The sequence below is a fragment of the Rhincodon typus genome, chromosome 19 (genome assembly GCF_021869965.1).
Source record: "Rhincodon typus isolate 14 chromosome 19, sRhiTyp1.1, whole genome shotgun sequence".
Taxonomy (NCBI): domain Eukaryota; kingdom Metazoa; phylum Chordata; class Chondrichthyes; order Orectolobiformes; family Rhincodontidae; genus Rhincodon; species Rhincodon typus.
This window is the reverse complement of record NC_063350.1, coordinates 55,843,530-55,867,594: the sequence shown is the minus strand read 5'-3', so window position 1 is coordinate 55,867,594 and position 24,065 is coordinate 55,843,530. Positions and strand designations below refer to the sequence as shown.

The window sequence follows — 24,065 nt, the reverse complement described above, 5'->3', positions numbered from 1 at the left end:
GTGTAGAGCTGGATGAACACAGCAGGCCAAGCAGCAGAGGAGGAGGAAAGCTGACATTTCGGGTCTGGTCCCTTCTTCAGAAAAAAGACAAGGGTGGGGAGGGAAAAGTGTCCTTTGTACTGGGGTTACTCACCTTTACTGGGTCCATCCCCACCTCCTTGACCTGTCCATCTCCTCCCCACCTGCTTGACCTGTCAATCTCCTCTCCACCTATCTGCTCCTTTATCCACCTTCCATCTGTCTCTCCCCCTCTCCCTATTTATTTCAAAATCCCCTTCCCCTCCCCCATTTCTGAAGAAGGGTCCAGACCCAAAACGTCAGCTTTCCTGCTTGGCCTGCTGTGTTCATCCAGCTCTACACCTTGTTACCATAAAAGTTGACAAACTTCTTTAACAGAATGGAAAGGAATTGTCATCCCTTGTCAAGCAAAAAGCATACCAGGTTAAATCTGGGTAAAGTGAAATAGAAATACTACTGGCAAGGCAAATTCTGCAACCCAATTTTCTTTTTATAATCTTATTGCCAGCATTCAGTGAAATTCTCCCCTTTGTGCGCCAAGGGGTGGTGTAATGTGGACACTAAGTGAAGGGGAATGCCAGAGAAGCCTGCTCACAAACAAACATCAAACATCATAAAAAACAAAGGCAGGGCCAGGTGGGCTTCAGTGGTGACCACCTGGAGTCATAACTACAGCTGAGAATACAAAGTACAAAGGGACATGGGGTCAGAGTGAGTCACGCAGGTTCAAGTCCATTCCAGCATTCATTGGGATCACGACTGATTGGTGTCTCACCTGCCTTGGCTCTATCAGCTTATAGCCCAGAGCAACAAAAGTGAGTAATCTCTGATTAATAGCTCAATTTAGCCCCAATTGTACCTTGGTTGGAGAGAGAACATTTCCTTGCTTCTCTCAGGAGTCTGATAGGCACCCTCATTCTGCAGAAGGATATAGAATCCCTACAATACAGAAAGAGGCCATTTGGCCTATTCAGTCTGCATCAGCCCTTCGAAGAGCATCCCACCCAGATCCATACCCCTCCCCTATCCCTGTAACCCTGCACTCCCCATTAATAATCCACCTAGCTTACACATCCCTGAATGTTATGGGCAATTTAGCATGGCCAACCCACCTAGCCTGCACATCTTTGGACTGTGGGAGGAAACCGGAGCACCTGAGGAAACCCACGCAGACACGAGGAGAATGTGTAAACTCCACAGAGACAGTCGGGTCCCAATGAGGCTACAGTGCCAATCAGAGCCACCTTACACCACCCTAAAGGCTATTTACTCACAGGAAATTACTTGCTATCTATTCTATCTTCAAAATTCTAAAATAATCATCATTTCACCCCCTCCATTTACTGTAATTTAGAAAGTTGTCTATCTTATCTAAGCCAGACAACAAGTCTTGGATAAGATTCTGTGAATCCTCATTGCACTCCATCCATCAATATAATCCTCCCAAGGGGTATGGTAGCCAGAACTGCAGATTACTCTTATATTCAGTATCAATAGCTTTCTGCAACTGTAATCAAATACTCAGCTCCAATTGTATAGGCCAACATTTCATTAGCCTTGATGAATATTTTCAAGCCAACTGCCAGTTTGTATATGGACTCCTAAATGTCTTTGGATGTTCATTGATCATCATTAAGTACTCTGATCTGAAATCTTACCCATATCAATATGCATCGCCCAGTTTGACCCCTTTAATCTGCCAATACTTCTCTGCAATTTTATGCATCCATTTATACTATTTATGATACTGTCAATATTTGCAGCTCCTATTGAGTTATAAGCATAGTGGCCAGTTGCAGTTTCAGCGCAGATCATTATGGGACACCACAAAGTACTTCCTTGTAATACTCATTGTTAGTCTGTCCTTAACAATCTTGAACAAAGTGAATAATTTGCATTCAATTCCACAAGTCTCAAGTTTAATTATTTATATGGAACATCAAATACCTTCTGCAAATCCAAACATACAGTCTTCAGTCTATGACTGGAGTTACTTAGAACAGAACAGTACAGCACAGGAATGGGGCCTTCGGCCCACAATGTTGGGCCAAACAGGATGCTAAATTAACTTAATCCTTTCTGCCTACTCTTGGCCCCAATCCCTCCATTCCTTATATATTTGTGCTTATTAAAAAGTTTCAGGCGCCTATATCGTTTCTACCTCCACCACCACCTCTGGCAGCACGTTCAAGACTTCTATCACTGTGTTAAACATTTGCTAATCTCCCTTGAACTTTCCCTCTCTCACCTTAAATGCATGTCCCCTAGTGTTAGACATTTCAACTCTGGGATAGAAGGCTCTGACAGTCAACCCTATGCATCACATCATTTTAATAGACTTCTATGAAGTCTTCCCTCAGCGTCCTGCCATTCTAGAGAAAACAACTCGAGTTTCTCAAGCCTCTCCTCTGCTAACCATGATAGGTACCCCCATTCTGCAGAAGCATATAGAATCCCTACAGTACAGAAAGAGGCCATTTGGCCTATTCAGTCTGCATCAGCCCTTCGAGGACCATCCCACCCAGTTCCATACCCCTATCCCTGTAACCCTGCACTCCCCATTACTATCAAAATCTAGTACAACTGCTCAGAGATCATCTGGTCAGTTGGACAAGGAAAATCACAAATATGCCTTAAGTACACAGGCCACATACACAAAGGAATGTCTTCACCCAGATCCCAAAAAGAAGCCAGGAGCTATAGCAGGTTGACCAGATATTAATGCAATGATAGTTGGCAAATCCAACAAACTTGGTCTTAAATGGACAGCCCCTTGTTTCTAAACAGATCACTAGTTCTAGTTTGTACAAACAGGAAGAAACACCCTGACTACTTGCACCCCCTCAGTCTTGTATGTTTCAATCAAGTCACCACTTCCTCTTCTAAACACTCCCATTTCAAAATGCCAAAGACATTCCCATTGCTGTCATTAGTCATGGAACAGAAAGGCTGTGAATAGGTTGGGACATTTCTCATTCTGAGACACTTTACAACATTTCACCAACTTGTCAATATCCTTGTCTGCCTTCAAGTTTCAAAATAGTTTCTTGCTATTGTTTTCATACAGACTCTTGTGGTTCCTCTAACAATCTCTGTGAACCTTAATAAAACAATGACTCTTAAACAACACAGGACAGCCTTCATCTACACAATTCATTTCTACACGAGAAACACTTTTGAAATTCCTCATCACTTAGATCTGGCCTAAATGAGCAGTTTGCTGAGCATCATGTCTTTCCAAGTTTCATCATTAACATCACTGGCAGAGAGATTGACAAGTCATTTGTGTAAAATTGTTCACTGGTACTCAATGGTTTAAAAATGAATCAATTGTCATGGGAAATCTTGAAAGAATGTCCACATTGATCTATGTTGATGTAGTTTATCTTAGCCAAAATGATGAAAAAGAAAGCAAGATATCCACTTTCTGGCTGGAATTTAATTGTTTCCTTCCACACATCAGACACTGGTTCCCCAGCTACTTAACTTAGTGTTAACAGATTGCCCTCTTTTCTTTAAATACAACTTTAAACAGTCCTTGAACAAAGCCAGTTTTTTTATCCCCCCATACTGTCATATAGAGCAACAAAATTATTTTCACAGACCATATTATACCATTAACCTTCCATTTTTTTTTTGTTAAAGAAAAATAATTTTTAACCTTAAAACACTCAAATTTTTTCCAATGTTATTATAATTCCTCATACCACTAGATGTCCTTCTGAGAATCTCCAAAAATTTCTTGTAGCCTTTTCTCATGAAACAACATGATAACTGGTGACTTGTGTCAATCCACTTTATTTTGGAAACGTCTTTTCTTTCTAAAAATTCCTTTATGCCAGCAAGGTCAACCCTCAACTTCTGCTTAGCAACATGTTTTGTTAAATGAATATTGTCCCAAAGAGTGGCTATCCACGTAAGGTTCTCTGGGCAAACATTTCTTATGCTGCCCCTTGCACAAGATTTCCTTTAGAATATTGGATCAATACACCCCTAAATCTATAGCTTCTACCAGCACCAAAGTATCAGCAGCAAAGTACTTCTAACTCTGCTCCTATGCTGCTGTTTGGCCTGCTGTGTTCATCCAGCCCTGCACCTTGTTGTCACCCATTTTGTTGCCCTGGTTTCCCAGCAAAATGGACATTTAATCTTCTTGCTCATCAAGAAAGTGATAGCCATCTCAAAAATTCCTTGAAGCATTGTTAAAAAGTAGACTTCATATAATCTGCATCACTCAGGGGTGGAAACTTAACAGTGCAATTTTCTAAAGTTAATTTCTTGAATGCTTTACTAAAAACAAGGAACTGTGCATGCTGGAGATCTGAAACAAACAAAAAACAAATTGTTTTGAAGTGGGATCACTGAACTCGAAACATTAACTCTGGTTTTTCTACATTGTTGTTGTCAGACCTGTGCCAGGTTTACTCCAGCGATTTGTTTTTGTCTGTTTTTTGAATGCTTTATTTGGTCTCATGACTTCATCAATAGTAGCATGTTGCATCATAGGAATCAATACCAGTATGTCACAAGTGACATTGTGCACTCAGACTGGACCCAGTTTAACCATTCTATCAAAACTTTAGTGGTCCCCGATTGCAAAGTCATCTCTCTGTGGGGACTTGGCCAATTTATTGAGATGCAATTAACACTTACCACACAAACTGCTGATTTAGAGTTACTCTTCATATCCCTGGAAGCGGCAACACAGGTAGATAAGGTAGTCATACAGTATGTTTGCCTTCATTGCCAGGGCATCGTATACAAAAGGTGGCAAATTATGTTACAGCTGTACAAAACTTTAGTTAGGACTTGTATGGAGCATGTAGTTCTGGATGTCACATTACCAGAAAGACATGGATACTTTGGAGACAGTGCAGAGAAGGTTTACTAGGACATCGCCTGGTCTGAAGGGTTTTGGTTATAAGGAGAGGTTAGATAAACTGATCGTTTTCACTAGAAAAAGGGAAGCTGAATAGCAACCTGATCAAGGTCTACAAAACTATGAGAAGTATAGATAAGGCTTATAGTCAGAAGCTCCCCCTACCCCCTGAAGTGAAAAGGTCAACTATAAGAGGGCACAAGTTCAAGGTGAGAGGGGGAAGTTTAGGGGAGAAGTGTGGGGAAGATGTTTTCACACAAAGGGCGGTGGGTGCCTGGAATGCACTGCCAGTGGAGGTGGTGGAAGCAGACACCCTAGCAATGTTTGTGTACCTTGATAGACACATGAACGGGAGGCCAACAGAGGGATAGAAACCACATGTGGGCAATAAATAGTGGGCCCGAATGAGGATTAGAAAAAGCACAGGCTCAGTGAGCTGAAGGGCCTGCTCCTGTGCTGTATCAAAATATATTTTACTTTATTGTTCTTCATGTCCAAGCCTGACTTCCAAACTTAAATTCCCTTTGTATTTTACCTATTACATCACAAATTCCATAAAACTTGCCCTCAGAAAACCATTATAGATATGTCTACCAGTTTCTGAAACAAATAGAACATTGCTGGGGTGGCTTAAAACTGAATGCAACTGAATTAAGAAATCCAACATACTTACTGCACCATTTGACCCATAAACACATTTGTTTAATTTCCATACTTCCCCCTTCTACATCACTTGATTTGGGTTATTTCAAAAATATTTCTATGAAATTTTTTGCTATGGAAGAAATGTAGCTTTTAGATCAATGGACTTACTACGTTGCTGGGTGTGTTCTAGATATACTAGCAAGGCTGGGGCAAGTGATGGGAACTAAGAATTTAGGACAAGGAGTACCTGTTCTCAACTACTTCGGATTTAGTTCATGCAGAACAGTATGGAGTGTAATAACCCAGGCTTCATGTGCAATTCCTGCCATTTCCATACTTGATTATAGGCCTTTACAATGAACACACAATGCTGGAGAAACTCAAGTCTAGCAGTATCTGTGCAGAGAGAAACAAAGTGAACTTTTCAAGTCTGATACAACTCTTCTTCAGAGGAGAACAAACTTCTGAAAGAGTCATTCTAGAGTTGAAATGGTAACTGTTTTTCTCCCTCTACAGTTGCTGCCCAGGCTAGATGAGTTTCTCCAGGATTCAGGTTTCCAGAACCCACAGTATTTTGCTTCTATTTGCTAAATAATTGGAGAATGTGGTTGGTTCCCCAAGGAATTGATTGCACACATGAACCCAATTAGAATGACCTTAATAAGGTAGAGAGAGTGGGATCTACAACGATGCCACCCGAAGGCTGCACCTCATATTCCACTTGGGAACACTGCAGCCCAATGATATCAATGTGGACTTCACAAGCTTCAAAATCTCCCCTCCCCCAACCACATCCCAAAACCAGCCCAGCTTGTCCCCGCCTCCCTAACCTGTCCTTCCTCCCACCTCAAGCCCCACCCCCACTTCCTACCTACCAGCCTCATCCCGCCTGCTTGACCTGTCCATCCTCCCTGAACTGACCCTAACTCCCCACCTACACTCACCTTTATTGGCTCCAACCCTGCCTCTTTGACCTGTCTCCTCTCCACCTATCTTCTCCTTTATCCATCTTCCATCCACCTCCCCCTCTCTCCCTATTTATTTCAGAATCCCCTACCCCCTCCCCCATTTCTGAAGAAGGGTCCAGACAAAGCTCCTCTGATGCTGCTTGACCTGCTGTATTCATCCAGCTCTACACCTTGTTATCTCTGACCTTAATAAGGTAGCCATGTGGATGTTGCAAAGTCCTCTAGAAGACTAAAGCCAGTTCCATAGGAGCCAAATAAAAACCAAAAGGACTGCTGATACTGTAAATCAAGAACAAAAACAGAAGTTGCTGGAAAATCTCAGCAGATCTGGCAGCATCTGTGGAGAGAAATCAGACTGATTTCTCTCCATAGACGCTGCCAGACCTGCTGAGCTTTTCCTGCAACTTCTGTTTTTGTGCACATAAGAACAAAACCTAATTCACAAAGTTATAGAAATACATCTGCTGATGGAACAGGACACATTGAAATATTTTGAAAAACATGTTAGATAGTTATTTTCTTTGCATTTAAACCTATCGTCATTGGCACAGCTCAAATACAGCAAACTTGTGGATTTTATTCAAGAATGCACCTTACATTAAAAGCAGCAACCTGCAAAGCAAGTTTGAGCACACTCTAGATATGACCTGGATAGAGTAATCAATCATATTGGAAACAAACAATGCTTGAACTGTAGCTCCAGTTTTAACCATACGAGTCAGATTGATGTTTCTCATTTATCAGTTTTACTGGTTTTTCCTCTTGGGAAGGTCAACAGAAGCCTCGTGGGCACCAGAAAAGGCACAGCTGAAACAAAATATCCACAGAAGGTACACCCATCAGTCACACATTAAAGGGGTACAGCAACATTGTGTGTTTAAGGCTACACGTGGATGGTATTAAAGTCTCTGCTAGTGGTAAGTTAAGCAGAATAATGTGAAACTGGCAAGCCAGGGGATAATTAACAGCATTTATTAAGCCCACAGGAATCCATTAAAAAGAGGGTATTGCAAACAATGCAAACATAATCTGAACGCACATTTGTTCATCCATATTTTTAATTTATAATTCTGATAACAGAACTTAATTTGGCATTAATACTTAAAGCAGTTTTTAGGCTAGCAGACACAAACATCTTCATCATTGACAGACAGTTCCATCATTGTTTCATGTCTGGGACCTGGGTTTGAAGCCAAGTCAGGCAAGTGGGATGATTGTCACAATCTCTGCTGGCAGAGAGAAAAGTACAAGAATTCAGATTCATACAGCATCGAATCTGTACCATCATAACTACCACTAAGGGCGCACTAATCCCAATTTTCTGCACTGGTCCCATACCCTTGAATGTTACGATATTTGAAGTACCATCCAAATATTTTCTAAATATTGTAAGGTTTCCGCTCTCCACTACCTTCCCAGATTCCCACCACCTGCTGTTGGAAAATATTTTAGTCCCTAAACCCCCTCTGAATCTCCTGCCCCTTACCCTAAAATTACACTATCTCATGGCTGACCCTTCAAGCAAGGGAAACAGCTAGTCTATTCACCCTGTCCACACTCCATACACCTCAATCATGTTTCGCTCACACCCCTCCCATTCTAAAGAAAACAATCCAAGCCTAACTAGTCTTTCCTTATAGCTTAATTTCTCCATCCCAGACAACATCCTGGTGAAAACAACAAATGCCAGAGATCACAGGTGGTCAGGCACCACCAGAGAGCAAGCTAACATAGAGTCTGGATGACACTTCATCAGAAGATCCTGGTGAACCTCCTTTGTGCCATCAGTTTTAAGTGACCAGAACTGCACACAGTACTCCAATTGTGGCCTTACCAACTCCAACATTACCTCCTTGCTCTTATACTTTATGCCACGACTGATGAAAGCAAGTGTCCATATGCCTTAACTACCCTGTTCATGTGCTTTGCTCACTTCAGGGATCTGTGAATAATTACCCCAAGATCCCTCTGTTCCTCTAAGCGACCCGGTGTCCTGCCAATCACTAAATACTCCCTCAATGGTTCTTCTTTCAACGTGCATCACCTCACACTTAGAGTTAATTACCACCTGCCACTGGTTTGCTCATCTGACCAACCCATCCATATCTTCCTGGAACCTTCAACCATCTTCTTTGCTATTAACCATTTTACTGATCATGGTGTCATGTACAAAGTTGCTTAACACTCCACCACCCGCCTCCCCGCCCAACATTTCATCTACATCATCTCCAATCACTCAAACAGCCTTCCACCACTACGCTTTGTCACCTATTACTAAGCCAGTTTCTAATCAATCTCACCAAGTTTCCCTCGATTCCAACCTTCTCAATCAGTCTCACATGTGGGACTTCATCAAAAGCTTTGACAAAATTCATAGAAACTACATCAATTGACCTTCCCTCATCCACACAATCACTTTTTGGAAAAAAAATTCTAGCAAATTTTTTTTTTTTTTTTTTAAAAAAGCATGACCTCCCTCTGACAAAGCCATGCTGACTATCCCTAATTAAACCGTGCCTTTCCAAGTGGGTATTAATTCACTCCTTCAGAATTTCCAGAATGGAGATCAACTTCAGTTCCAATCTTAGTGATTGGAAGTATATAGCAGAGAACTGTCACCAACCTGTCAACTGAGAAAAGGCTGACAGAATATCACTTTTAAATTAAAGTACCAGATGTAGTTAACCTATGACTTGAATGGTATGGTATGGTCTAATGTAGAGAGAAAAGCCCTCATCAATAACGTGCCTAGTCTGGCAGACGATACAAAAGCTGAAACACATTTACCAACAGATTCAGGAACAGCTTCTTCCTTGCTGTTATTAGACTTCTGAATGGAGCTCAAACTTTAAATTTGACAATGATCTTGCTCTTCATACACCTTCTCTGCAGCTGTAACATTGTATTCCTGTTCTTTTTCCCTTGTGCATTTTGTATGATCTGTCTATACTGCATGCAAAACAAAAAACTTTTCACTGTACCAATAATAAATCAAAATCAAATCATATACACAAATCAAGTGTCCAATTTTTGATGGTTTGAATTCATTAGCATATCTTTCTGCGATAAAGTTCTGATCCTATTCTAATGAATATTTTGGCAAACATGACAATCTGATCTTTTTGAGAAGCCACAGAATAAACCAAGGTTCAGATTTAGCCACACAGTAAAGATCATGACATTCCACTGAGAAACGGGTGCAACCTCCAACGTCAATCCCCAAGATCTCAACAAAATCCTACATTCCCCAAAGAATAGGCCTATTTAGTTATCAAATTCACAGCATTGAGAGCTCAATTTGTTTGGTCCATTCAATAACCTGTTATAGTTATGATAGTGTCTCATTCCAACTTTTACCTAGAGCAAACAGACAAAGGCAGAAGTGAGTTACCTGCTCTTCTGTGCATGTCCTCTTCAGATTATCTGTAAATTAAGAGATACTTTTAGGAGCAAGGCACAAAGAGGCCAAGTCATTGCTTAAAATCGCCAAGAGAAACTGATGCATCATGTATTCAATTTCAACAGACACTCCCTATCCACCCATTATATATTTATCCCTCTACTTGAGTAAACAATATTATCTACCCTGTTCTCAAACACTTTTGGCCCCCTTATCCAATTGACTCGATGTTGATGGCAATTTCACCCTCAACATCAACATTAGAAATAATTCACATGATCTCGATCCTAAGGCAGCTTCGCCCACTCTCCTATATGAAGCCCAGATTCAATGTTGTATCTGTGGCCTGAAAGTACCAGTAATCTGCTCTCTATCCACCCCGTCCCTCGATTCCATCATTTTTAAAACACTTTGAATGCATCTCCAGGTTTTGGTTGGAAAAGCTATAATCAGTTGAGGCTTTGGCTTTATTCCCATTTGTATTCCAAGACTGGGCAGCCTTCTGGGGAACATGTGAACAAGGAAAGACTAGGCCAATCAGTCCTTTGAGCCTGTTCTGCCATTCATTAAGATAGTGGTTGAATAGGTTTTAACAACAATATACATTCCTGCATATCCCTGAATCTTTCACGTTCTTCCTTGCTAATCAGGAATCTACAATTGCCATAAGATTTATACATTCTGCATCCACTGTCTTTGAGGAAAGGAATTCAAAAGTGTCTAAACCATCAGAAAAATGCTTTCTCAAATGTTTTAAATGGGCTATGCTTTATTTATAAAATTATGACCCCTAGTTAGAGATTCTCCCACAAAAGGATATGTCTGTTTGATATCTATAGTCAAGTGCCCTCAGGCTCTTGTGTTTCAATAAGTCATCTGAGACTTTTCTACACACTAGAGGATACAGGCCTGGCCTATCTAGCTTTCTGTGTTGTATCCTGTCACTGTAGCCTCAATATCCTTCCATAAAGTGCAGTGTAATACTGTACATACTTTAGCTGTGGTCTTAAGATTTTATATATACTCATCATGGGTTAGCACTGCTGTTTCACAGTGCCAGGGACCCGGGTTCAATTCCACCCTCTGGCGTGTGCAGAGTTTGCACATTCTCCCTGTGTCTGCAAGGGTTTCCTCCCAAAGATGTGCAGGCTAGGTGGATTGGCCAGGTGAAATTGCCCAGTGTTCAGGGATGCAGACGTTAGATGGGTTAGCCATGGAAATGCAGGGAGATGGAACGGACTGGGGTTGGGTGGGATGCACTTCAGAGGGTCAATGTAGACTATGGGCTGAATGGCCTGCTTCCACACTGTAAGGATTCTATTATTCTAATCACTAACTCTTGATTTTTAAAACTTTGCCATGATAAAGGCTAGAATTTCATTAGCCCTTATTTAACAATAGCTTCATCAACCCAAAGTGCTGTCTCTGAGCCAGTTATCACCTTGGCTTTTCAACATTAAACACAGTCATTCAGGATAAAAACTACACTTCCATGTGCAACTTATGCAGCAACTTTTACTTAACCAAACAGCTTCAAATCCAATTGAGAAAATGAGGAAATCAAAGTGGTCTACAGTTACAGAATTGATCATGCCCTTAAATATTTACCTTATTTGCTCAAACTTTGTGCACGTGATCAACCAATAACATCGAACAAACCCAACTTAAAAAACAGCTACCCAAAGGATTGAAAGGAAGAAAACAGAAGGAATAATATTTAATAACAATACAAATATAAAAAGAGAGCAGACAGAACAAAACAGCTCAGATTTCCCTGCCTTTGGGATGCAAGGAAAAAATATTTTCACTTGAGTCATGAATCTATAGAGTTTCCTTCCCCAGAGACTGACGTGAGACTATTTAAGACAGATGCAGAATGGTTCCTTTATCAGATCTAAGGACATGAGAAATGAGGAGGAAATTGGTGGTGTTGAGATTAGATCAGATATAACCTTATCATGCGTCAAAGCAAGCTCACAGAGTCAAATAGCTTAGTCATGTTCCCAATCTCTGTTTATAATAACTAGACAAGTAGGTGACTCATAATAGTCAATGTAATGACTTTGCAGTGCTAATACATTTTATTCAATAAAACACTGAAGTGAGAGAGTACAAATCCATATTTCCTTCTCCCTGTCTGGCTCTTGACAGAAATTCCTTCATGCTTGTACCATTTTAATCTCATCTAAAACACCCCAAAAACCAGCATCCATTTTTAAACTAAATCCATTAAGATGTGAAAGAACAATTGGAGAGAACAACAACCGTAATTCGGATTAGACACAAGCAAGAACTTGGGCTGTGTTGAAGATAAAGTGTGGCACATCTGGAATAAACATATCAGGGTCTGAATAAATATTTCAACAAGACTGGACAAGATACTGGTAACTAATAGAACATATGGTTATCAGCTCACTTGCCACTTTGTTTTCCATAATTCTTATAGTCATACAACACAAACAGACCCTTTGGTCCAACTTGTCCATGTCAACCAGTTTTCCCAAAGTGAACTAGTTCAATTTGACTGCGTTTGGCCCATATCCCTCTAAACATTTCCTATTCATGTATCTGTCCAAATGTCTTTAGATGTTGTAACTGTACCAGCCTCCATCACTTATGCTAGTAGCTCATTCCATACATACACCACCCTCTGTGTGAAAAGGTTACTCCTCAGGTCCCTTTTATATTGTTCCCCCCCTCACCTTAAACCTATACCCTCTAGTTTTGGACTCCCCTACCTTAGGAAAAAGACCTGGGCTCTTCACCTTATCTATGCCTGTCTTGATTCTATAAACTTCCAGAAGGTCACCCCTCAATCTATGATCCAGGAGGAAAAGAAGTCTCGGCCTATCCAGCCTCTTCTCAAACGCTTTCACCAAGTGTCCACAGGCACAAGTTTTGGATAGATATGGGACACACAAGTATAAGTCTGATCTCCAATTGATCAGATCGTTTGACCGAGAACTATCAAGTTCCAGTAGAATCCATGGAACAGCAATTACAATGACAGCCTGAAAATCCCACAAGCAATCATCTTGTTAATGATGGGGTATCACACCCATTCACATCCATCAATGCTTCTTTTCTTCCTTGGCTAGGCCAGTATACCACATACACTCCGCACACCAGTTGTCACTATGTTAAGGCCCCCATCCAGGGCCAGGCGAGATGCAACTAATAGGTGGTTCAGTAATGCACAGCACACGTGTTTTCAATGTATGGAGCTAGACTGAATAACGTCAGCAGATACTTAATGCAGCTGAGTACAGGAGATATAATAGCCAACTGAAGGTAAATTCAAAATAGAAATGAGGACAGTATTGAAGCTCGAGTGGTTGAACCATTTGGGAATAGCTAAATTTGACCAGTAAGCAAACTCATTATACTAACAGAATCCTCTTAAAAAACATGGAGAGCAAAGAGTTCATATTCTATGCAGCTTTGGGTCACCAGTTATCGGAAAGATATAGGTCAGTTGAAGTGAAGAAGTGTGACTTCACTAGAATATTATACTGAAGAGATAATTGTGAAGAAGGATTGCAAGCCTAGCATTTTTAATCTCCGAGACACCCTAGATTACAAGGAAATATTGATGGATTGTTCCTGCAGGATGTAATTATGTTACTTGGAAGTTACAAATCCAAAGCTAAACCAATCAAAATTGAGAGTTAGACAAAAGTTATCTTCCTCAAGGATAGAAAAAAAAAACAAATTTGATCAGCTGATTGTTACATTAATTGGCCATTCTGCAATCAGGACTCAGATAGATGAAAATTGAAACCACCTTCTGAAGATCAAATGGCCTCCATTGAGCGTTACATAAAATCTATTGCACTCATTTTTTAAATCTCTGTCATTGGTAAATCTCCACCTTTCTGTCAAACACGTTACATTCAGACACCTTGATTGTTTTAATGAAACTTTCGGGCATCAAAATAGATATACAGTCACATCCCTAATTCCTGTACAGCCCTTCAAGGGTCTGTATGGACTCCACAACTTATCACAGATTTATCAATTACTCGGCTAAAGGGACACAAAACTCTAGATTTAAGGATGTTGATAAACCTTAGTGAGGTGTCCGAGTTAATCAAACAAATGACAACAGGAAAGGACATTGATCGATGGATTAGACAAAACATTGGCCAATGTGTGCTGACTGCCAGGAAGTGGGAAGATGTCTAACTTGACTCCAAGAAAAATAGATCATGTATTCTCCAAACAGCAAGAAACTTGAAACAAGAGCAGGGTAGCAGGATGCGGGGCAAGGATAGAGGCAAGTATTTAAATTATTGGAAATAAAAAAAAAATGGAGCTCACAGCAAGTCAGACAGCATCCATAGAGAGAACAAGCCAACATTTCAAGTCTAGATGGCTCTTCCTCAGATTGGAATTAAGTACCAACGATTAGTCTCCAAACATAAAAGATTAGGCTGAAATTGAATCAAAGAATGAGACGATTCAAGAATTTGATAGGGTAGGTAAAGGGAAACAGTCCAGAACAAGAGAGAGGGGAGGTTTGCATTGATGAGGGATGTGGTATTTAACAAAGTACCACAAAAAAGACTTGCTAGCAAAATGGCAATTAAAAGTTAGTGAAAGTATGTGTACAAAATCCAGCAAAATGACAAAACAAGATGTAATGGTGACGAATCCTTCTGCAGACAGCAGAACTATACAGGTATTCCTCAGCAGTCAACATTCAGAATTCTGTTCCTTGCTATACAGTCACATCATGGGCTTGTACAATATTATTTCATACGGACAGGTGACAAAACTTGAAATTGGGTCATGCAGACTAGGCAGATACAGACAGTGAGATTTAGGCGGTGTAAAGTGATGTATTTTTATACATTGTCTATTCACTCAAGTGCAATTTTGAAAGTGTCAGGTACAGTGACAAGAGTATATGCACACACGTGGATAGAATAGGTTGAGAGGGCCATTGATAAATCATTCTTGGCTTTATTGATAGGGACAGAAAAAGTGATTGAATCTCAGTTGGAGTATTGGATTCCTCTCCTGAGCACTACACTTTAATAAGAACAGCAAGCCTATGGAAAGGCACTAAATCGAATAAAATCTATGGAGGAAGATTCAGATGACATTCTAAATGGTATGGTTACATGAGCTCTCAGGCCCCTCTCTCCAGGGATTTTGCCACAAAAAGAGGGAATATAGTTTACAACATGCTGTTAAAGCTTACAGAAACTAGATTATCAAGTGCAAATGAGGTCCTGGTTAAAGTCTGAAAGATTTCTTAAAGCATAGCAGTGGGACACCACTCACCTAGACAGGGAAAACTCCTAACCAGCCAGGATAAAGGAGTCTACTTCCTCAGAATCCAAATTCAGTAGTTTAAAATCATGATAGGAAATGGCTGAAACACAGAATCCCTATCGTGTGGAAGCAGGCCTTTTGGCCCATTGAGCCCACACTTAGTTACACACAGATCCTTCATCAGCGGAAGGAAATCCTGGAAGACCCTCCCAACAGAACCGTGCAACACTGCCACCACATTTACAACACAACTCAAGGTGGTGAGTTAGTACCACCCTTGCAATGGCAACTAGGTTGGGGAACAGACACTGGCCTAACAAGACCACACCCCAGCCCCCAATCCAAGGAGGAACAAAATGTGTTTCATCACAAGGACTATAGACAGTAGGTTAGACACTCCGTTCTGTTGGCTTTCCAAAAACAACTTAAAAAGCTACAAGAAAGGTCCACCAGGCTCCAAGCCATCTACTGACGAGATGGGGTAATTTTACTTCTCCCAAAACCCCACCCAAATTACCATTACTGGTTGAGACACACACAACAGTCCCATCTTCACACAGGGTCAAGTCATTCACTTTTCTAAAGTGAGGCTGTTTCCAGTTCATCAACCAGTTACTCCAGTTTTTGGCCAGGCTCTGCTGCTCCTGCTGTAGAGCTCGACAGCCCTGGTAACACAGGGCCCACGCCTGCTCCTCACTCACAGGCTGACCATGCACAACCAGCACTTCGTGCAAGGACAGCTGTGCGGGAGCTAATCCTGCCATTGTAATCAGAAACATGAAGGGACCCTTCCAAATAAGGCTAGCCCTTCCCTCACAGTCTTTTATAGAGAAACAACAGGACTCAGCTGTGCAGAGTTTTAAACAACGAGCAGATTAATAAGCAGCTGGTTAGCATCTTAAAGACCTGTTAAATCCAAACAAACCCTGAGAAGGAGAGGCTGGGTGAAATTATATCAGCCAAACCCACACAGTATTTTATTTAATCTATATTTTTAATCAATCATCAAAAATGTTATTACACACCTCTGGAACAGATGGGGCTTGAACTGAGCCTCCCAGCCCAGGGGTAGGGACATGCCACTGCACCACAAGAGGGCCCTACCGACACACTGTTAGATGTAATTAGAGATTGGAGGCTGTTGCTGTTCAATTTAGTGAAAAAGCAATTTTACAGCATGTTTTGTGGCACAGAGGCAGCATCCCAACCTCTAAGTGAGAAGACTCAGGTTCCACTCCTACCTACTCTCCAGGAATGCCTTAATAGGCTGCATTAGATCGGGTGCTCTTACCTCTGGGTTCAAATACAATTTGTCACAGAAGTGAATCATAATACACCAGACACAGGCTGATTTCATAGAATCCCTACAGTGTGGAAACTGGCCATTGGTGCATTGAATCCATACTACCCTCCAAAGAGCATCCCTCCCTGTTATCCTACATTTCCCATGGCTAATTCACATAGACCACACATACCTGAACTCTACGGGCAATTTAGCATGGCCAATCTGCACATCTTTGGACTGTGGGAGGAAATCAGAGCACCTGGACGAAACCCATGCAGACACGGGGAGAATGTTTGCGGAGCAGACTCGATGGGCCGAATGGCCTAATTTCTGCTCCTATGTCTTATAATGTGCAAACTCCACACAGGCATTCCCAAGGATGGAATCAAACCTGGGTCACTGGAGTGGTGAGGCAGCAGTGCTAACCACTGAGCCACTGTGCCACCCAACTTAAAAGCCTTCACCCTTTAAATAGAATGAAACCGATCACTAAATCTTACACCTACTTCAAGAATTCACCCATAAAGAAATGTTTGCAATGATTTGCTGGGCAGTGTGCTGGAGATGTTCTAAAATTTCTACCAAACCCTATTCCGTTTTGTGCTAATTATCAGAGTGAGTTCAGGAAGTAAGTTGCAAACTATTTAAATTGATTCTGCCTAGTCTTTTACCTATCAAACTTTACAGCAAAAGGGCCCTGTTTCAGATGAGAACTACCTGGGTTACCCTCCCTAACAAGAGAGAGGGAGAGAGAGCATGTGTATGTGGACACACAAGGACTGCAGCAGTTTAAGGAGGCACCTCTCCATCACCTTCTCAACCCATGAAAGAATCATGTTTAAAAGCAATTGTGGGAGGTGACAACGTTACAATGCCATGTTAGTCATGTTCGTGTTTGTGGGTGTGTGCACTCAGAGGTGAACATGCCCATGTCTGTGCTGTCAGATCAGTACAGGAACAATCACAACATCATATGAGCAAATTGGCCAGGTAATGTCACAGTGATGTTTTCCTTCATGCATCATTGATTTCAGTCTTACTAGCTAATGTATCATCTACCTTGTGCCAGTGGCTTTTTCATTTGTGAATAGGTTATTCCTTTGCAAGGGGAGGCCATGGTGGAGGGGGAACGTCATTGGCCCAGTAATTCCCAAATGCCAGGCTAATGTTCTGGAGACATGGGTTTGAATCCCACAATGGAAGATGGTGAGATTTGAATTCAATAAAACAAAAGTCTGTAAGTAAAAGCTAAACTCTGGAGGACTATGTAATTGCTGTTATAAAAATCAATTTACTTCGCTAAAGTCCTTTAGGGAAGGAAGTCCATCATCCTGGGCTGGTTTCCATTTGTGTTCAGGCCCACTGCCGCCTCTACAATGAGGGATAGGCAATAAATGCTGCCCCACCTAGTGATACCCACATCCCATTACAAATGAAAAACATACTGCTTTTTGATAGCACTGTTGATGACACCTTCTATCACTTTCCTGATGATCAAGAGTAGACTGATGGGGCAGTAAATTAGCTGGGTTGGATTTGTGCTGCTTTTTGTGTACAGAACATACCTGGGCAATGTTCCACATTATTGTTGTATCAGTTACAACACCGAAAGAACCAGGCTAGGAGAGCAGCACATTCTGGAGCACAAGTCTTCAGTACTATCGCCGGAATATTGTCAGGGCCCATAACATTAGCAATATCCAGTGCCATTCATTAATTGACATCATGTGGAGTGAACTGAAGTAGCTGAAGACTGGTATCTGTGATGCTGGGGACCACCGGAGGAGGTCGAGATGGATCACCCACTCGGCACTTCTGCCTTAAGATTGCTGCGAATGCTTCAGCTTTATCTTTTGCACTGATGTGTTGGGATTCCCCATCATTGAGGATGGGGGTATTTGTGGATCCGCCTCCTCCAGTGAGTTGTTTAACTGTCCACCACCATTCATGACTAGATGTGGCAGGACTGCAGAACTGATCTGTTTGTTATGGAATTGCTTAGCTCTGTCTATCACTTGCTGCTTGGCACACAAGTAGTCCTGCTTGGTAGTTTCACCACGTTGATGCCTCATCTTCAGGTATACCTGGTGCTGCTCCTGGCATGTCCTCCTGCACGCTTCATTGAACCAGGGATGATTGCCTGGTTTGATGGTAATGGGTGAGGGTGGGATATACTGGGCCATGAGGTCACAGATTGTGCTAGAGTACAATCTGCTGCTGTTGATGGCCCACAGCGCCTCATGGATACCCAGTCCTGAGTTGCTAGATTCATTCAAACTCTGTCCCATTTAGTACTGATAGTGCCACACAACACAATGGAAGTTATTCTCAATGTGAAGATAGGACTTTGTCTCCACAAGGACTGTGCGGTGGTCACTCTTACTGATACTGTCAGGCACAGATGCATCTGGTGAGAGTGAGGTCAAGTATGTTTTTTCCCTCTTGTTGGTTCCCTCATCACCACCCACAGACCCAGTTTAGAAGCCATGTCCTTTAGGACCCAACCGGCTCAATCAGTAGTGCTGCCATCGAGTTGCTAGTGGTGGTGAACATTGAAATGCCCCACCCAGAGTACATTTTGTGCTCTTGCCATCCTCAGTGTTCCCTCCAAGTGTTGTTCAACATGGAGTGCTGATCATTGGCCAAGGGAGGATGGTACATAGTGATCAGAAGGAGGTTTCCTTGCCCATGAGAGTTCGTGGGGTCCAGAATCAATGTTGAGGGCTCCCAGGGCAACTCCCAGCTGACTTTATACCACGGTGCTGCCACCTCTGCTGGGTCTGTCCCATCTACTGATGACCATGTAACCATTGCTCAGGGAAAAACCCATCTGATTCACTAATGTCCTTTAAGAAAGGAAACCTGCCATCCTTACCTGGCCTGGCCTACGTGTGACTCCAGACCTACAGCAATGTGTTTGATTCTCAACTGCCCTCTGAAATAGCCTAGCAAGCCACTCAGTTGAATCAATCGCTACAAAGTCTCAACAAAGAAACAAAACCAGGCTGATCATCTGGTATCGACACAGGCGCCAGAAATGACAGCCCTATTGACCCTCCTTACTAACATAAAATCATAGAATCCCAACAGTGTAGATAAATGCCATTTGGCCCATCGAGGCTGCACTGACCCTCCAGGGAGAATACCACCCAATGCCTGTAACCCCATATTTACCACCTAATCTGCACATCCATGGACACTACAGGGAAATTTAGACCAGCCAATCCATCTAAACTGCACATCTTTGGACTATGGATGGAACCGAGAGCACCCAGCAGAAACCCACACAAATACAAGTAAAACATGCAAAATCCACACAGACTATCACCTGAGACTGGAATTGAAGCCAGGTCCCTGGTGCTGCAAAGTAGCAGCACCGCCAATTCTGGCAGCTGGTGCCAAAATTGGGAGAGCTGTGTCACGGAGTAGTCAAGCAACAGCCTGACGTAGCGGTACTCACAGAATCATGCCTTGCAGACAATGTCCCAGATACCACCCTCACCATCCCTGGATATGTCCTGTCCCACTGGCAGGACAGACCTAGCACAGGTGGAGACACTGTGCTATATGGTTGGGAGGGAGTTGCCCTGAGAGTTCTCAGCATTGACTCCAGATCCTAAAGGACATAGCTGCTAGACTAGGTCTGTGGCAGGTGATGAGGGAACCAACAAGAGGGAAAAACATACTTGACCTCATCCTTACCAATCTGCCGGCTACAGATGCATCGGTCCATGACAGTATTGGTAAGAGTGACCATCACACAGTCCTTGTGGAGACAAAGTCCTGCCCTCACAGAGAATACCCTCCATCATGTTGTGTGGCACTATCAACGTGCTAAATGGGACAGACTTCAAATAGATCTAGCAATGCAAGGCTAAGCATCCACGAGACGTTGTGGGCCATCAACAACAGCAGAATTGTACTCCCACACAATCTGTAACCTCATGGCCTGGCATATCCCCCACTCAACCATTACCATCAAGCCAGGGGATCAACCCTGGTTCAATGGAGAGTGTAGGAGAGCATGCCAGGAGCGGCACAAGGCATATCTACAAATGAGACATCAACCTAGTGAAGCTACCAAACAGGCTTCACTATGTGGCAAACAGCATAAGCAGCAAGTGACAGACAGAGCTAAGAAATCCCACTTAGGATCAGCTCCAAGTTCTGTAGACCTGCCACATCCATTTGTGAATGGTAGTAGACAATTAAACAACTCACATGGAGCAGGTTGCTCCACAACTATCCCCATCCTCTATGACAGAAGAGCCCAAAACATCAGTGCAAAAGATAAGACTAAAGCATTCATACCAATTTTCAGCCAGAAGTGCCGAGTGGATGTTCCATCTTGGCGTCCTTCAGTAGTCTCCAGCATCAGGTGCCAGCCTTCAGCCAATTTGATTCACTCCATGTGATGTCCAGAAATGGATGGAGGCATTGGATATTGCAAAAGCTACAGGCCTTGACAACATTCCAGCAATAGGACTGAACACTTACACTCCAGAACTTGCTGATCCCCTAGCCAAGCTCTGTCAGTAGTTACACACTTGCATCTACCCAATAATTTGGAAAATTGCCCAGATATGTCCTGTACACAAAATGCAGGACAAATCCAACCCAGCCAATTACTGCCATAGTCTCCTCTTGATCATTTGTAAAGTGATGGAAAGTGTCATCATCAATGCTATCACGCAGCACCTGCTCAGCAATAACCTCTGGACTGCCCCCAATGCTAGCCTACCTTTCTTTAGTAAAGGGATTCAATACCGTTCACAGTATTCCAGCTGCAATCTGACTAGCGTCTTGCATAGTTTTGGCAAAACCTATTTTTAGAATAAACACAAAGAGAAATTGCTTGAGTAAATCAGCAGTCTTATGGTACCTCTCAGAAAGAAAACAGAATAGATATTTCAAGTCCAGGAACCTTTCTTCAGAACTGATACCAGCAAGAAGGTATGTAGACTGATGATGGATTTTGGGAAGGGAGTGGTAAGTGGATAAGTGGAGATGAAGCCCAGAGACAGTGGACTGGGCGAATTGATTATTAGGGTTGGCAGTAAGCAAGCAGTATTGGACATTAAAGGATGTAATTGCTCCACATTCCCACCTATCTTGATAGCTCTTGCTTATCAAATTTTCAACAAACCTAACGGCACACAGTCAGATTTTTCTCCCACAATGAAAGAGGAAAGAAAAAGGCAGGGCATGTATTTATATGGTGCCTTTTATTATTTCAGGACATCCCAAAGTGTTTCACAACCAGTAAAATACGACTAAAGTGAAGTCACTGTTGAAATATAGGGAATGTGGCAGCCAAATGTACAGCACAGTCCCACAAATTGCAATGCAACAAGAAGCAGATACCGTCCTTAAAGGACAGAACTTTATTTAAAATGTATACAGAAGAAACGGTGTTGAAAGTCAGGAAACATTCATTTTGCCCAGGAAGTGGAAAAAGTCCACCTGAACAACTCGAGGGTTGCGGGGGGGAAATGACAACATTTTGATCATTAAAATAGCAGGAAAACCCAGTAAATAGTACAGATACAGACTATTGCAAAGCAACACCCTTTAAAAGACTGGAAACGGTAAGTTACTACAAAGAGCTAGTTCATAGAATTTAAAGCTTTATTGAAGAATGTAACACAGTATTAGAGCAATACAGTGTAGAAAAGACTTGCCACAAAGAAAACACCATACAGACTCTAGCAAACTATACAGGTGTATTAGTTAAAAACAGAATTCTTGAATGCAAGAATATAAGCTTAAAGAACAATAGATTATAAGCAGTATTGAAATGCTACAGGTTTAAAATGGTTTTACAACATTAACAATTAAGAGCTTTGAGAATGAATGGAAAGAGAGATAATACTTCCTCCGAGATTTGAGTTCAGATACAAACAATACAGATCACACAAGGCTGCGTATCTTGGAGGCACTACCTCAAAATTAAACACTGAAGCTAAGTAAGTTAATACATGATGCATTCAATAGTGGGAAACTGTGAATATGAAGCCTCGAAAATCAGAACTCATTACAGACAGAATTGTTGCTGGATTTTATTTTAGACAAAACTTTGTCAGATTCCTGTAGTCCAAAGAAGATTTAACTTTGGAGAAAGCTATTTAAATTGGGCTGGAAGCAGAAACCAGGAGATCTCCCAGGTAGATCCTCAGACAAAAAGTCCAACTCTACTTCAAGAGGGCAACAGAATAGGTTGTTCAATGATGGACATCCAGAAGATTAAATGACCTCCCGGCGATGTTGTCAGACAACTACCGAGTTAACAGGAAAAGTATTCTGTGACAGTTTTTCAGGATAATTGATTGATGGACCATTGACAAGATCTAAAGGAACAACATCCTCTGCAAAGGGCACTCAAGGGATAAATGATCCTTCCAGGGAGAAATGATCCATGGATCAAAATTATAGTGAATAACCTCAATTGGAAAACCTAACATTGTCCTGAGCCTGAAGAAAGACTAGTTTGGGAAAACTGTAAAACCATCTGCATTTGTGAATTCAGACACTTGGGGGAGATGGGGTATTGGTGAATGTTAAACCATTTATATACATGATTGTATAATAGTTAACAATGGGGTAAATTTTGGGGTGGAGATGTTATCTAAGGTGCTGAAGGAGTTATTATTAGCTCATGCCCACATTCTCCACTTGATTTTTATTTTCTGTGCTACACTGAGCTCCACTCATTCTGATGATCTCTCAGTTTTTGGGTGGAAATGCTCAAGGCCTCTACAGGTAATTGTAGAGAACAGATTTATTCTATACAGCTCCCGAGAGTCTTAGTAATTACTCCTGACTAGCAACACCAGTTGTACCAGCTAGTTAACTATGAAAAGTGCTTCTTCTGTAAAGGCTGTTCAATGGTCTACCTTCTGCCAATGATAAACAGACCCTGGACACAAAATACACAAATAAAGGTTTGCAGCAAACTATCTTAAACACCCCTTATCCTATACCACATACTATCAGAGATGGCAGATACATTAAGATGCTAACAGTGGCAGTGGTGCAGATTAAAATTCAATGCCCAATACCACAATCCTTTTGGACTAACACCCCTATCATCGTCAGAGGCAAAAAATATTGTCAGCAAAGTGCAAGGCACAGAAGCAAGCCATTGGCACATCAAGTCTCCGTGGGCAAAGTTTGTAGTTTCTGACACAGATTGAGAGAAAACAGCAACAGCGATTAAAAACCAGAACTTCTGGGGAAACTGAACCAGCTTTTAAATCATATTAAAAGAACTCTTGGGAATGCTGAAGGCTAGACCCCAAAGCTGAGAACAAGCAAATTTACAATTATTGCAGCCATTTCTGTTACTTGCACTTAACATGGCCTGGATGCCATAGATGCAACAAAGATTCTGTAGATGTGTAATGTTTTTGAAGAGGACCACTTGGAATTTGAGTTGGTTATGCACTGTTCAACAAGGCTATCCTCTAAGGAAGGGAGTGAAATACTTCATAAGGAAAACATTGTCCTTAAGGACTTTGCCATTGAGTTTAATGATCTGTGCTAAGTAGACGGCTGAGCATAAGATGTGCAGTTTATAAATGTCCACAATTT

The 24,065-nt window shown here is 41.8% G+C and overlaps 2 protein-coding genes across 2 annotated transcripts in view; both read right to left on the bottom strand.

Moving 5' to 3' along the window:
• LOC125485525 (protein spire homolog 1-like) overlaps nt 1-15,971 on the bottom strand; it is a 58,634-nt gene extending 42,663 nt beyond the window's left edge. The window contains exons 1-2 of the mRNA XM_048608637.1: nt 15,708-15,971; nt 9,902-9,933 (exon numbers count right to left, since the gene is read on the bottom strand). Of these exons, the coding sequence (XP_048464594.1) occupies nt 9,902-9,933; nt 15,708-15,969 (294 nt within the window). The 5' untranslated portion in view covers nt 15,970-15,971. The remainder of the gene's footprint in view (nt 1-9,901; nt 9,934-15,707) is intronic.
• prelid3b (PRELI domain containing 3) overlaps nt 1-24,065 on the bottom strand; it is a 180,795-nt gene that overhangs the window by 59,796 nt on the left and 96,934 nt on the right. The window lies entirely within an intron of this gene.